The 15022-nt window shown below is 42.9% G+C and overlaps 1 protein-coding gene across 1 annotated transcript; it reads right to left on the reverse strand.

The window, feature by feature from the left end:
* Positions 1-2099: 2099 nt before the first annotated feature.
* Positions 2100-7634, reverse strand: LOC111230712 (intermediate filament protein ON3-like). Its single transcript, XM_022757535.1, has 8 exons — positions 7099-7634; positions 5052-5260; positions 4408-4468; positions 4182-4277; positions 3758-3922; positions 3515-3640; positions 3117-3381; positions 2100-2999 (listed from the first exon to the last, which is right to left on the reverse strand). Exons 1-8 carry the CDS (start codon positions 7513-7515, stop codon positions 2725-2727), a joined length of 1614 nt encoding a protein of 537 aa, XP_022613256.1. The 5' UTR covers positions 7516-7634; the 3' UTR covers positions 2100-2724.
* Between the last annotated feature and the right edge of the window lie 7388 nt (positions 7635-15022).

A 15022-nucleotide genomic window follows, 5' to 3' on the forward strand; every position in this document is an offset into this window, starting at 1 on the left:
AGGCGCGCATGTTGGAGCTCATTTGAATCCTCAAGAAAAGTATTTTCACTGTACTCACTGATCCTTGGAAACTCAGAAACTGTTAGCAGCAGTTCGCTCAAACCCTCTGTCCAGCGACGAGATGTGAGATATGATGGAGAAACCAGTCGTGGAGCCCGGTCCGTATTGCGCACACACATCGGGTGTTTTGGCGGCGTGAAGTCCTGAGCACCCTCTACAGCAGCAGCAGCAGCAGGCCGGCAGGCAGCATGTAGGCCCGAGGCACCTCAGAAACTTGGCGCAAAATATGTCTCCCACACACACTCGGCCTTCTTCTTCTCCTCACAGCTAGCGAGGGCGAGGCTAACTAGCACTAGTTCACAGCGGACAATGGCGTCGCCGAAATTTAGGTTGAATTACCGACTAAACCGGCTCCAAACAACGGCTCACTCTTCTGCTTTATAACAGTTGACACACATATAAAATGTCCGGTTTTTACTTACATTAACAACAGCAAATTTAAACACTTTAACTAGCTTACAACTAGCTCTTGCCATCTCCGTATTTTTTCCGTTTCTCTCACGTTCACCGACTGACTCTCGTCTCTCTTTAGTCCCACCCCCTCTCAGAGTCCGGTAGGTAGTTGACGCTCATCTCTGGCTGGCACTGATTCGCTAATAACAGATTGACACCTGGTTACCCAAATAAACAAAGAAAAACACATGAGATGTTCAAGGACTATTCAGAACAGAGGACATTTCAGTACCTTCCCAAATAAAATATCAAATATAAATTCGTCCATATTAATGCAACTTATTTCACACCAGCAGTAATTTGACAGACAATGTTTCGACATATGCTGAATATTTATCAACTGAAACACATATTTAAAGAAATAAAATGTAACCAAATGTAGCAGGGCACTACATGATCATAAGTCACAGCCAGGGCAGGATACTCATAAGATTTCAACCTAACAGCGTGCAATAAAACCACGATCAATAATAATAATAATAAAACAATGATCAAAACACAGCAATAATACAAACGAAATCATTAGAAATAAAATCATGACAATAAATAAAAATCAAAAAAATATATAAAAGCATGCATGTAAACTGTGGAATCAATAAATAAGCATAAAATCCATTCCTGCCTCTTCAGCACCATAGACGGCGGCTCTTGTTGTGGTTAGCGGGTTCCCTCTCTCCTTCAGACGGGACAGATGGAACGCGCTCGCGGCACCACCCTGGGTTTTGAGCACCATCTGGCGGGGGGTAAAGACTTCAGTTTGCCGTCCTCCCTCCCCGGTTCTCTGGCGTGTCTGGACTCACGCAATCCGTCTCGGTCGCCTCCACATGAGGGCATTCCAGCGTTGGGTGGCTTCCCACAAACTGGATCCCGTGCGTCATGGCGCGCGGAGAGTGTTAGTCATATCAGAATGCGTCTCAACTCTTAACAAGCCAATTAGGCCAATGAGCTGCCAATCATATATCAGAACAATGCCCAGATGAGACTTTTCTATATTTGGACTTGTTTTTATTCTCTGCATGCTGAGACTCCAGCAGTGTCCTGTGTGTGGCGAGCTCAATGTCCAGAGGCAGCTTTGACGTTCATCAGGTCCTGGTATTCTCTGATTCTCTGCATGATGAAACTGATTTTAAACCCAGTGTCTAAATCCAGAAATAAAATTCACGAAAAACAAATAACAGTATCGAACTGCTTTTTTATATTTCTTAGTGTTTGTTTAGAGAGCAATGTATTAGTGACACTTAATTGCCCAAATATGTCCAGTTAAGTGTTATTTATTTCAATTCACTTTATAATTTTATACTATTCTGGTACATCATCAGTCACACAAGAAACCACATATGACAGGTGTCACTTTTCATGGCCAACTATCTTTCTTTCAGCCACTATCAACCATGTGATTGGACTTTGATGTAAAAATGAAATCTCGTGTTTAATTTTTGACAAACATGCATCTTTCTAAACATACAGTGGTATTCAGAAGTCTGAGACCATTTTCCCAATCGCTTGAATGGGAAAATAACTCTCGATATTTCTTTCTTTCTTTCTTTCTTTGAGTAATCATTTCAAATTAATACTAACACGTCATATTCTTTTCAGTAAACACATTTTTATTTTGTTTGGTAGCAAAAACAGCACCTCAGGACAACAGTATGATGTGGGCAGCCTCCTAAGGGGTCGAACAGTTTCAGTTACAGGACACGCATAGGGAAGACATGCACTACCTACTGCAGCAGGCAATTTGAAGACATTAGTTGACCAACAACACTGGAGCACTGTTTCAGTACATTCACATTCCTTTGACGCCACAGTCCATTGGATGCAACACAGTTTTGAAGGTGACAGCCCTTCGTGTACAGAATAGCTGAATAGCTGTTGCATAGATTTCAAGGAAGTGTTTTTTTCATATTTGCAATTTGCCCAGTTTTTTTTTTTTTTTTTATCTCATTTTCTAAGACAAAACTTTTCTTTTAGTACAGACAGTTAGACATCAGATCATAAATTCTTTGGTCCCTTTCAGGTCTTTGGTAGTGTTCATTTACTGTTTCATGAAAAACATGTTTAGGCTGTATTGGAGAGTGGCTGGCAAGCATTTTACTTCACACTTGTTTATTATGAAAGTTTTGGGCGAGGGGGTGAACTGTGAGTATAAAACTACCAGAGAGGCAGAGGAGATCATAGCAGACAGGTAGCTACACCTCTAAACTAGACAGCTCAATCCTCAATGACCTCAGAGGACTCGGACACCACTCTACCGTCCTTGGTCTCGATCATTTTGATAACGACGTTCTTCTTGCTCTGGGTGGTGCTGTATCCGCCAGCACTGCCGCCGCTGAAGCCGCCAATGCCGCTGCCGTATCCACTGCCGCTGCCGTATGCACTGCCGCTGCTGTACCCACTGCCGCTGCCGTATCCACCGCTAAAACCGCTGGAGTACCCGCTGGAGTAGCTACTCTTCATGGTGTCCATGGGGAAACCGCTGTAGCTTGCTGTTGAGAGAGGAGAGGTTGGAGGAAACTTTCAAATGTGTGGAATCCGTTGAAACGGATCCAAAAATCCAAACAGACATCCAAACTATGAAAGCTCAACAAAAGAAGGTGACTTACTGCTCTGTTGGGAGATGTTGATAGCCTTGATGCCATTCACCAGCCTGTCTTCCTCTCCCTCCAGCAGTTTCCTGTATGTGGCGATCTCAATGTCCAGAGCCAGCTTGACGTTCATCAGGTCCTGGTATTCTCTGATCTGGCGGGCCATGTCCTGTTTGGCTCTCTGCAGGGCGTCTTCCAGGTCCTTGATGCGGAGCTTGGCGTCCTTCACAGCCAGCTCACCGCGCTCCTCGGCCTCTGCGATCTGGGCCTCCAGGTTGGCACGCTGGGAAATGTATTTATTTATTTTTAAAATCAGACTTTGTCTACTCTCCGGATTGTTGGATGACTTTGTTTAAGAATATAAACTATATTATGATAGCTCAAAATATCATTGTGCCAAAACACATTTTTCATACCTGTCCCTTGACAGCATCGATCTCTGATGTCAGTCTCTGGATCATGCGGTTGAGGTCTGCGATCTCTGTCCTGGTGGCTCTCAGGTCATCCCCATATCTGTTGGCGGATGTCTGCATCTCCTCATACTACATGGACATCAGCAAAACAACATATTACAAACCTGAAAGCCTCTTAACGAGCACACCGTGATAAAAATGTTTTTAAAAAAATGACATAAGGTTAAAGTAAGAGTCATCCATTACCTTGGTCTTGTACCATGTCTCTGCTTCGGCACGGGTGCGGTTGGCGATGTCCTCATACTGAGCCTTCACTTCAGCCACAATAGCGTCCATGTCCAGGTTGCGGCTGTTGTCCATCTCCACAATGACTGAAGTGTCCTTGATCTGGCTCTGCAGCTCACGCAGTTCCTGAAGAAGTACAACAAAAAAAACAGAGAAAAAGAGAGAGAGATTAGTCAACCTCAAGAATGGCACAAGAAGTGAGTCAAGATGTTTAACAGATGTTCAACTATTCCAAGATGATAACCACAAACATCACAAGCATGCTATGACGTCATAGATAAATCAAAAATAATGCTGATGAAAGCAGCAAACAGTTCGGAGGTTGGCAGTTTTAATGTCTGGAGGGAAAGTATGAAACAGACACATGGCTCAGTCTGTGCCTTACCTCCTCGTAGATCGACCTCAGGAAGTTGATCTCATCTGTCAGACTCTCGAGCTTGGCCTCCAGCTCGACCTTATTCATGTAGGCCTCATCCACATCCTGGCAGCAAGAGAAGTGTTTGTCAGGACTCACACACATTTACATCTTCAGTGACAGAACCGAATGAAAATGCTTCAAGAAAATGCAATTAGGGCATCAAATTTGCAGTTGAGAAAATCCGGATGCTGACCTTCTTGATGAGGACGAAGTCATTTTCACATTCTGTGCGCTTGTTGATCTCATCTTCATACCTGAGAGGGAAAAATCAGATTTTGAATATTCAGTAAAATCACATCTGATGCTTCTGTGTGTTTATACACTGATGCAACACTAGGAGGCACAAGTAGTCCATCACTTACTCTTTACCTCCTCTGGGGCATTTGTGTCACACTGTCTGTTGACTCAGGGCCAAGCCCATGAGGTGTTACTGATATTTCTCCCTCGGGGGCTCCTCAGCTCATACGCTCCATTTGTTTGTGGACAACTAACAAATATGTGCAGCACTGTTGTTTGTGTGTTGTGTTGTGTTCGAGACATTCGTGCTTTTGTCTTCTTATGTAAAGCCATGGAGAGATTTCCTGACAGCCCGCTCTGTAACATGAGTTTTACCTCCCTGTCATATGTAATGTAATGGGTGTTCAGAACATGCTTTCTCAGTGTTGTAATCCTCTCGAGTTTGTATGATGCAAGACAATGGACAGATGCAGGGAGGAGTCCACAAAAAGATTAACTCAGTGTACTGCTGTAATGTTCCAGTGTAATCTAAATGAAGAATATGAATCCTAGATAAACCCATAAAAAACCCCCCCCCCCCATTGCCCCCTCCACACTCACTTGTTCTTGAAGTCCTCCACCAGGCCCTGCATGTTGTGCAGGTCAGCCTCCAGCTTCATCTTGTCGTTGCCCAGGCTGTCCAGCTGTCTGCGCAGGTTGCCGATGTAGGCCTCGAACATGGCGTCGATGTTGGAGCGGGTGGTGGTCTGGTCCTGCAGCAGGCTCCACTTGGTCTCCAGCATTTTGTTCTGCTGCTCCAGGAAGCGCACCTGATGGCCGGAGAAAGACACAGAAAGAGGAAAAATAAAAAAGGTTAGAATATTGAATGAATAACTGGAGGACTTGAACATCAGTCAGTCGATAGGTATGAAACCACTCAAAAAGCCTGCACAAAGAATCAATGACTTACATGCTTGTATACTGTTACAGATGCTCATAGTCACCACTTGTAGATTATTATGAAATTCCCATTAGAAGTGCAGTGTAACTGCAATGTGCTCTGCCACCATATAACGACATCGCACAAAAATAATCAATCACAGGATCAACCTGTCACACCTCTTATTTATTAACTGTCTACAGTCTTTGTTGTTCTTATCTATCGTTGGTGATCTCTGAGCTGTTTTTGGCTGCGTTTCAAAACTGGCCGAGCTTTTCCAAAGGAAGGCCAGCATGACGTACGTGCATCCTGACAGGAGGCAGAGGAGAGGGAGAACAAGACGAGGTTGGAAAAAGCCTGTGATGGAGTAACAGAGCTAGTTAACCCTTCATCTTCCACGTCCTTCCTGTTTTTGTACAGCGAGATTCCCAGCCAGAGAAGACAAATAGAGAGAGGGAGAGAAGAGGGGGGGAGGGGTGAAGCCAAGTTACATCCACAGGCAGCTGCAGAAGAGTAAATATTTGACTGTGTTATAGGTGTGAAGAGAGGAGAGTAGAAAGTGAGCGGGAGGTGGAGCGGGGAAAGTGAAGGCCTTCAGCAGCAGCTGAGGAGAGGAGGAGCGGAGATGTGAAGGTAGAGGATGAGCAGGTGGGGAGTTTGCATATTTTGTGAACAGTAAGAGCGAGACAGTGAAAGCAGATATGTGACACAGTGGACCTTGCCCCACTCCACAGGTAACATCTAACCAAGAACTTCATTTGTACTGGCGGAAATACAGATAATAAAAGCGCCTCCAAATTTACTGCCGCCATGAGATAACATGCGATAGGACTTTGTGTGTTTAAGTATGCAAACTGCACTCCATCTTCTTTTAATCATTGCGCTGAATGCAGAAGGAGAGCTGATATGCAGCCAGTCAGCTGGCAATGACCAGAACATGAAACCGACTGGCCTTTTTAAATATTAACCCGCTGCTGAGGCCTTAGAGGAGTGTTACGTAAAAACTGGACTTTAACGCTGATTATGATGATGATGATTAAAAGTCAGTCAATGAAAAGACACTCCTTATGAAATGGGTCACTGTGAAAGAAGGTATTGTGATTAAGGTAACGATGGCGCTGAATACTGACTGTATGTGTGTGTGTGTGTGTGTTGGGGAGGGGTGGGGGCCACCAGGGCAGTAGAAAGAGCCACACCCCAGAGAAGGGAGGGACCAGTCCCAAGGTAACTCGTATCACAAGCCCTGAGCTCTGCCCTGACAGTCCCTTAGCTTTCTCTCTCTCTCTCTTTGTCTTTCTGTTTCTCCATTCTACACGTCTGTTTTTCATCACTATAAAAAATAAATAAAAAAGGCAGCCAGAGCCAAAAGATAAAGAGCATAACCCTAAAGTTTGAGCACATTCATTCTTTTCTGCCATGACCGCATTTGTGGGAGGTGATGAAAGTTGAGAGAGAGGAATAAATCAACTTTCTCTGCACAGCCAAAGTGAAGAAATCAGCATTACAGAGCATGTGGCAAACATATGGGCCTCTATATCCAATATTACATAACAATTTCACAGCACTGAAACACTGACTACAGCATGACTGAGCTTTTGAAGAGAAGAATGAAGCACAGACTATAGGTTTTGACACACACACACACACACACACACACACACACACGCACACGCACACGCACACGCACACGCACACACACACACACACGTACGTATCTGCCTCTGTTACCTTGTCAATGAAGGAAGCAAAGCGGTTGTTGAGGCTCTTGATCTGCTCCTTCTCCTGGGTGCGGACGGCTTGGATGGTGGGGTCGATCTCGAGGTTCAGGGGGGCCAGAAGGCTCTTGTTCACTGTGACGGCGGTGATGGGGGCCTGAGCAACCATGCCACCACCGAAGCCACCACCAAAGCCACCACCAAAGCCACCACCAAAGCCCATGCCTGCGCTTGAGCTTAGGCCATAGGAAGAGGAGCTGGTGATGCCAGCTCCTCCATAGCCCCTGTTGCTTCCTCCAAAGGAACTCCTGACACTGTAGCTCTTGCGGGAGGTGACACCGCCTGGTCCAGCATAGGAGCTGCTGCTGAAGCTCCGTGGGGCGTTGGAACTCTTCACACTGTAAGAGGTGGTCCTATATGCTGAAGACATTCTGAAATCTGGAGTAGATCTTTTCTTCTTTTGGATGAATTGAGTCTGGGAAGGTCAGACCGAATGGCTCGGTTGGCAAGGCGAGCAGGCAGGCAGAGGGGACAGACCAGAGAGGATAGAAAGAGGAGAAACTTCTGAGGAGTTTTAAAGGCTGGTGGTGTGGGAGGGGCCTGGGCTGAGCTGCCATTGGCTGCAGGGCTGGGTGAGAGAGGGAGGCAGGGCTGTAACTTTACACTTCTATGACACATTGTCCAGTCATTCAAAACCATTACCTGGTCTTTCTACAGGCTTCTCTGTGTTGTTAGAGAAAACCCTATCTTTTGAGAGGACTGTCAGCAGTTAAATTTCTTTGCTTTACTCTCCTGTTTCTGTGTTTGTGTGTGTGTGTGTGTGTGTGTGTGTGTGTCTGAAACCACAGCTGATTCACAATGTAGGATCTGGAGGTCTGATTAAAAAAAATAATCGTTTATGATCAGTCTCAGAGGAAATGCAGAGTGTGTGTGCGGGGGCGGATCAGCTGGTGGGTGGTTGATAAGAGGTTAAATTGTCCTTACGCATTAATTCTGCTTTACATCGGTAAATGAAGGTGTGTTTATAATGCAGTGGTAAGGTATGTCTGTGTGTAAGGAGGGAGGGGCGGCTGATCAGGGAAAGTTATGTTTTCACCCATAACTGTTTGTGTGTTTGTCAGAAAGATTAGGCAAGCACTGAACCGAGCTGCACGTAACTCAACATTTGCGTCAGTTTCACAGGATATAAAATAAAAAATCCGACATTGACGGTGTATATATTATATTGTATATTATATTATATTGCATTATTAATGACTTACTGTTTTATGACAAATAAATCATTTACATTGTCAGACTACTTCCTTTTTCCCTGTTATTTATTCCAGTGTTAGAGCCACACAGACATGTGCAGCATTGTTTGGCCGTGCCAGTGTTGTGTGATCTGCTGAGAGCCTTTCTAGTTATTATTTGGACTATACAGCAATCAATGTGGAATGTAGAGTGTGATGCAATAGTGTTTGATTAATTATAGTAAATTTGGTAACACATTCCTTTCTCTTCGCCTTCTTTTCTGTTAGTTTATTTTGTGGCCTGTTTACACAGAAATGTTACAGATTAACTTACTATGCCTATTTCTATCTTGGGTCCATCACACAGTTTAGGACGACAAGCCTTCCTAAGTTGTTTTGAATATTGAAATACACACCAGGACAGGTTTGACTACAGGTCGTTCTGGACACAGTTCAAAACTCTTCCCAACAAATCTAATTTTTCATTGTTAGCTTCCAGGAATGCAGTTTGTCCTTGTTTTTTTAAAGGAACAGTTCAGCATTTTGGGGAATTCACCTAATTGCTTTCTTGCCATGACTTATTATTATTATAGCTTATCTTAAAGACGGAAAACAGTTAAAAACAGTCAGTCCGACAGTATCAAAAATCCACCAACCAGCGCCTCTTAAGCTCACAAATGAACATGTTATATAAAGTGTTATATCTTATTTTTCATATGTGTAAAAAATAAAAAAAAATATGTGTAACAGTTAAAAACCACGTTTGTATTGATTCACCTGTTCGGTCACAGGTAAAATTGATCTCAATGTGGGCGGCAGGGTTGGGGTTAGGGTTAACCAGGTGAAATAAACATTAAAGCAGAAAAAATTAAACAGAAAAATGAAATGAAATGAAAATAAAGGAGCAGTTTAGCTGCTATGTTTTATTTTTAACTTGTGAATGTCTACGACACAACCTCTCACCCCTCAACTCATCATGACTCCAGAAGTTAGGATGCAGCTGACTGACAGCAACAGGGCAGTAACTTTGGAAGATTACTCCCAAATCTGTGTGTCACTTCTTACATCAGGAACAAATGGGAGCTGACTGAGTGAGTGCTCATCTGAATGGGATAGTACGGTGCACAAAATAACCTCACATCAGCCATCATGTAAGCCGTGCATGAATACAGTCTGGATGAGTTTTAAAGTGAGTGACTGTGTCTATTTAATGTTGCATGTACAGGTCAGGTCACGGGACTTTTGGATTTGATTAGATGTAAAGGTAATTGTGGGTCAGGGGTCGTGCAGGTGCAGGTTTGCAAAACTCCCCTCTGCTATGTGTGTCAGCATCCACTAACAAACTCACTAAGGGATGTTAGACGAGACTAATTCTGTTGAATGTCTAAAAAAAAACCCCACACCAATTAAATAGTTGAGATTATGATGCTGAGAAGCAATTGGGAAATTCAACAGTAACTGTTTAATTGTTGTGTCTATATTTACTGCCACAGCGTCCTACAACAAGACATTTTGGTTTTAGCAGTTTTTGATGCTTTAGGGATCTCTGGCTGCTGCAGAAGACCTGTATGCAACCCTTAGTCTTGTTCTGAATACAACACACTCCACATGTCTCTGTGTGCTTGTATCTGCAAACCAGGTGAACTGCACCAACCAGCTGGCTTTCATTACTGTTGAACAAAAGGTGTTTTAGGTTAACGTCGCAACTGAGCCCAAGGCTTTAAAAAACAATGAACACAAGTGTCAAAGTTTATTTATGCTTAAAAACAACTGTGTGTCCATGACTGTCTTGTGATATATTTTTAATCTCTATAAACACCTTTTCATAATTCATAAGTGAGGAGGAAAACTCACTGTGTAAATATTAGTTAAAAATTCTGGAGCAACCGTCACTCTTATCGTTCCTGCCTGTAACTGTAGTTTCACCACGTTTCTCACGCTGCTGCACGGTGAAACTACAGCAGAACACAACATCCCTTCCACCATTACCCACCCTGCGTTCCTCTCCTCCCTCATTCATTTCCTCTTCCAGTCCCTCACCACCATGAGTCATGAGCGTCTTGGCATTGCTGATCAAACCCCCTCCACCATACCCTCTCTCCTCCATCTTTTTCTAACCATCTTCTTTTCCTGCCGGTGGCTCTTGGCCTCATTATCATCATGGAAACATACCGAAATAAAACACACTCCCGTTTTCATTCAGCCAAAATGGATGCCAGTTCGGGAGCGGGGAATTTTGCGTCTGCCATGTACAGGGTTGCAAAGCGCAGAGGGACTGAGTCAGTCATCCTAAAAACAGAACATGTGGCAACACTGATACGATGTCGTGAATTTGAGTTTGAGTTTACGCCACGTACGAAAAATCTGGTATATTATGAAAATAAAAGAGTGCAAAAGGGGAACTCCCGCTTTTGCTTTGTGAAATTCACATGACTGCAGTGAAATCATAGAGATCATACTGTACTTATCACCAGGTTTTGAATCACCTAGTATGCTGGTTTAATCCCACATGAACAGGCACAGATCTTTCTTAGAGCGCCAGGAACTTAATTGAATTTCAGTAATTCCTCCATGAATTATGAAACATGTTTTGAATGATCATATGACTCTCATTACTCTGTCTCCGAATAGTCTGTTGATGTTTTTTTGGGGCCTGCTTTTATCAGGTTGCTAAAAGTACGATTTTAGACTTGAGTGAGAGAAAAAAGGTAAACCCCTATTCACAAAGCTAAGACTAAAAGCTATTTCGAAGAAAGCTCGACAGGTCTCTGAAACTGGTTAAAGTTCCTCTCCAAACATGTTTTAAAATCCTCCGATATGAATCATATTTTGTTGAACATGGTTTTCCCACATAAAAAATGAAAAAAAAAAGGAAAAGAGGGACAGATCCACGCTTACTTCCTAACTGAGAAATTCTGGATCACAAGAAGAAATACCAGAATGGTAAGTGTAGTTATTTGTTAATGTTGTTTGTTAGCTTGTAACTGGCAGTGGCTGACACAGTGTTAGCGGCTGTGCTAATGCTAACTCTTGCTCTCTGTACCGACAATGTCTCAGTGATTGGTGAAAGAGAAGTGCCTATTCACATGTTTGTGTCTCAGTCAGACCCAGACTCAGATGAGGAGTCTGTTGTGACCAAAACCAGAGACTAGCCGACGTATCAGAACTGTTAGCGCAGTTAGCTTATTTTATTTGTTTACGTTGTTTGTTAGCTTGTAACTGGCAGTGACTGACACAGTGTTAGCGGCTGTGCTAATGCAAACTCTCGCTCTTTTTCAGGTTTCAGGTTTATTAGACGGATTGGTTCCTTAGGTTTGTGACGTATGAATATGTTCATTGCCGTTGGAGATATTAGTGTGTCAGATAAATACTTTTTAACATATCACTTTGTGGAAAGTAAGAATGAGCTATATGGTAGCTGTAAGGTTATGGCAGAATTATGCTTCTCAGAAGATGCACGTAAACGTCTCAGTATCCCTACGCGGAGAAGGGCAGCTGTGGCGACACGCACACCTCCCAGATCTCAGCAATGCTTTATGCAAACCTGCGCATAAAGAAAACTGTGTGGTTGATTTATCTCTGTCACTCTGAGTGAAGACATTCTTCTTTTAATCAGTGGTTTTTCCAAACACAGGCCCTGGTTTAAACACTGTTCTCAAGTCCAGGCACATACATTTGACACCTGAAAACACAAGAATGAAGAGGATCCTTATCAATTTGATTTGTCTAATTGACATTTTTCAGGGTCTCACTGTGTGCTAAACGTAAGATAAGTACCAAAGATAAACCCAGCTGTAACTCAATACTGTACAAACAGTTACTGAAACAAAACTGCTCACAACCGAAACCTCTGGTTCAGTCAGTGGTGAAACGGGCTTCCTACCGATCCTATTTGCACTCTTAACCTGAGTAATTACACACAATAGTAACAACATCTCTGTGATGAGCCAAACCTATTGCGCAACCTTCAGTCATTTACTTTGCAGTGGGTGGTATCACAGCCCGGCTGCCATTCGTTCCATTCACCTCAGTCAGTGGTAAAGAGGCTTTCATCAGGACCAGTCACATTGCTGGATGTGATCAATAGTGTGTAAAGTTTGATACTGTATGCTGAGCAGACGGCTGATTTTTCCTGTTTGGCAGGGGCTGGTGTGGCACTGAGCAGGATTTTACAGCAGGATAAATGAGTGTACACAGAGATGGACCTTTACACTGTGTGTGCTGAAACACTCTATAAACATCTCCGAGGACGTCACAAGGCGTGTCTGACTGAGTGTCACAAGTTGCTGTAGTATGTGTGTGTGTGTTTGTGTGTGTGTGTGTGTGTGTGTGTAGGGGGTGGGGTGGGGGGGCGGGCAGTCAGGGTGTGTTGATGGGTGTAACTCCCTCTCTCGCCCGACTGTGCTCCACTTGACCTTAACACACTCAGGGTGGAGGATCATTTCTTGTGTTAATCATCATATGAAATGCAGCTAAATCGTAGGATCTGCAGGATGAACCCGTCGTGACCCTTCGCTAAAATCTATCATTAACATGAGTTATTTTGAGTTCTGTCTTCACACAAGCATTGCTAATCAAATTTATCATCACTACACTGCTGTGAGTGGCTGATTCCACTGTGGTTTTAATGCACAGGTTGTCCAGCAGACCTTCCTGGCAGGATACTCAAAATCCCCCTGCACTTTGAACAGCCCTTTGTGTTTTAAGGCCTCATTGTGTTGCAATTGAAGCGTCCACACCACTAAGCAGTGAAAGACGACCCTCTCTCTCACATTGCACAGACCTGTTTTACTTCACTCTCCTCAGGAACAGCAGGTTATGGGTTTGTGTGTATAGATATTAGGTAAGAAAGGATCCTGTCGAGCGAGTCTTGGTACTTTTACAGTGGAGCTTAGATTTAAGGTGAAAGGCCAAGTTGATCATCATGAGTCAAATATCAAACTTTTCACAGATTTCTATCGTTTATTGAATCCTTATAAAACTCATATATCAATTTGTCACTACTTAATATAATTTATACTATGAATTTCCCAGTAAAACATCCTTTATGATATGATTCCAGTGTAAAATATATATTGACAATATATAGTGTTGTTGTGTAAAAATTACAATTATGTTTAGCTGAAGCTCATATCAAACTTAATTCAGGTCAATTTTAAAGTGTATTTTTTCATTGCGCTTATTTTGTCACAATTATTTATTTAATCAAACTGTGACGATTCCATAACCTTAACTGCATGTTTATTATTGTTACCATGACGACAGAGGTCTGGAATGCGAGCCTCTGGTATGCTCCTGCGGGTCGTATCCGAGGGTGGGGACAAATGACCTGGATGGATGTTTATGTTGGAGGACTTGTTGTACATTCATGTTGTTGTGCTTTCTTGTTCTTCAGAGTGAATCCACATTTTACAGTTTTTATACAAATATTTGGAACAAACAAGCAGAACTTACAGTCCGTGCAAACAAGTTCATATGTGTCAGGTGAAAGGGCTGCGGGTGCTTTCAGTCCCTGAAGATTTTCCTGAGTGCAGAGAAAGACAAAAAAACTGGAGCACCTGGAGTTTTACGTCTTCCACTGGAGGGACGTGTTGAGTCGTCATGATAAGAAAAGCACAGGTTAAGCTAATAACATTAGTAAATTGGGCTCAGTTTATTCGGTGTGAGCCAGCATGCTTGCAAACCTGTGAATTTAATGCATGTTATTGATTTTATTAATTACATCCTTGCTTAAGTAAAATAATGTGAAATAATGGCAAAACATAAGTCTTTCATTCATTAGCCACCAGTCTGACACGGCTGACATATAGAGACAAATAACCATTCATGTTCACAGACACACCTGGGCAATTTAGCGTCACCGATTAACCAAAACCTGCCTGTCTTTGAACCCAGAGCCTTCTTGCTGTCAGGCAACACTTCTAACCACTGCAGCACTACCTGTCTGTCACACCTGTGTGCCCCATGGTCTCCACAGCACAGTAATGCTTTGCACCACCAGTCTGTGTAAGCTGGCAAGCAAAGCAGAGCTGCATAAAAACAGAGAACTGACACATAAATAGTTAATTTTTGGTTCCTCAATGAGGAGAATTTTGTGAACTATTTAACACAGACACACGCCCATGCAGGCAGACAGGCTCTCTCTCTCCCTCTTTCTCCCTCTCTGCATTACATATTCATTCAAATAAACACTATTAAAAGACACAATTCTGGTTATTTGAACATCTTGGGAAGAACATCTTGTTTATTTAAAACTGGTGTTATCTAACTCTAACTAAATTATGCCTTTAGCATTTTGTTGATGGGAGTTGTGGCAGGAAACTACTACTACCCATAAGAATTAAAGGGTGGTCCTCATGTCATATGATTTTCAATGTGTGACTTTCGTGGGAGAGACGTGAAAGAGCAGACAGCTTCTTTCCCAGTAATGTAATGGCAACAAACACAACATGCATGCTATGTAATCCCAGCGTTCGTCATCAAGTGGGGAGCAACAGAGCGGGAGACAAACCTGCTACTGACAGCCCTGTTTCATTTACGCAGTAAAAAGCGGATGATGGTAATTATCATTTAAGATGTGCGACTCGGTGTTGAAGATTTAAATCACGTGTCAGTATAAAAGGTAAATGAATACAATGCTAATCATGAATCAGACAAAAACAGCAACTGCAAAGATCACATAGGAATGGTGTTACTAATGTCATA

This window comes from Seriola dumerili, unplaced genomic scaffold (assembly GCF_002260705.1).
Source record: "Seriola dumerili isolate Sdu_G_001 unplaced genomic scaffold, Sdu_1.0 BDQW01000283.1, whole genome shotgun sequence".
Classification (NCBI taxonomy): domain Eukaryota; kingdom Metazoa; phylum Chordata; class Actinopteri; order Carangiformes; family Carangidae; genus Seriola; species Seriola dumerili.

Excerpts from the sequence above, each read along its gene's own strand:
- LOC111230712 (XM_022757535.1), bottom strand. The coding sequence starts at position 7,515 with ATGTCTTCAGCATATAGGACCACCTCTTACAGTGTGAAGAGTTCCAAC. Across the intron at positions 4,469-5,051 it reads GTGGAGGACTTCAAGAACAA|GTATGAAGATGAGATCAACA; the intron begins GTGAGTGTGGAG and ends TTTCCCTCTCAG. Across the intron at positions 3,000-3,116 it reads CAACATCTCCCAACAGAGCA|CAAGCTACAGCGGTTTCCCC; the intron begins GTAAGTCACCTT and ends CTCTCTCAACAG.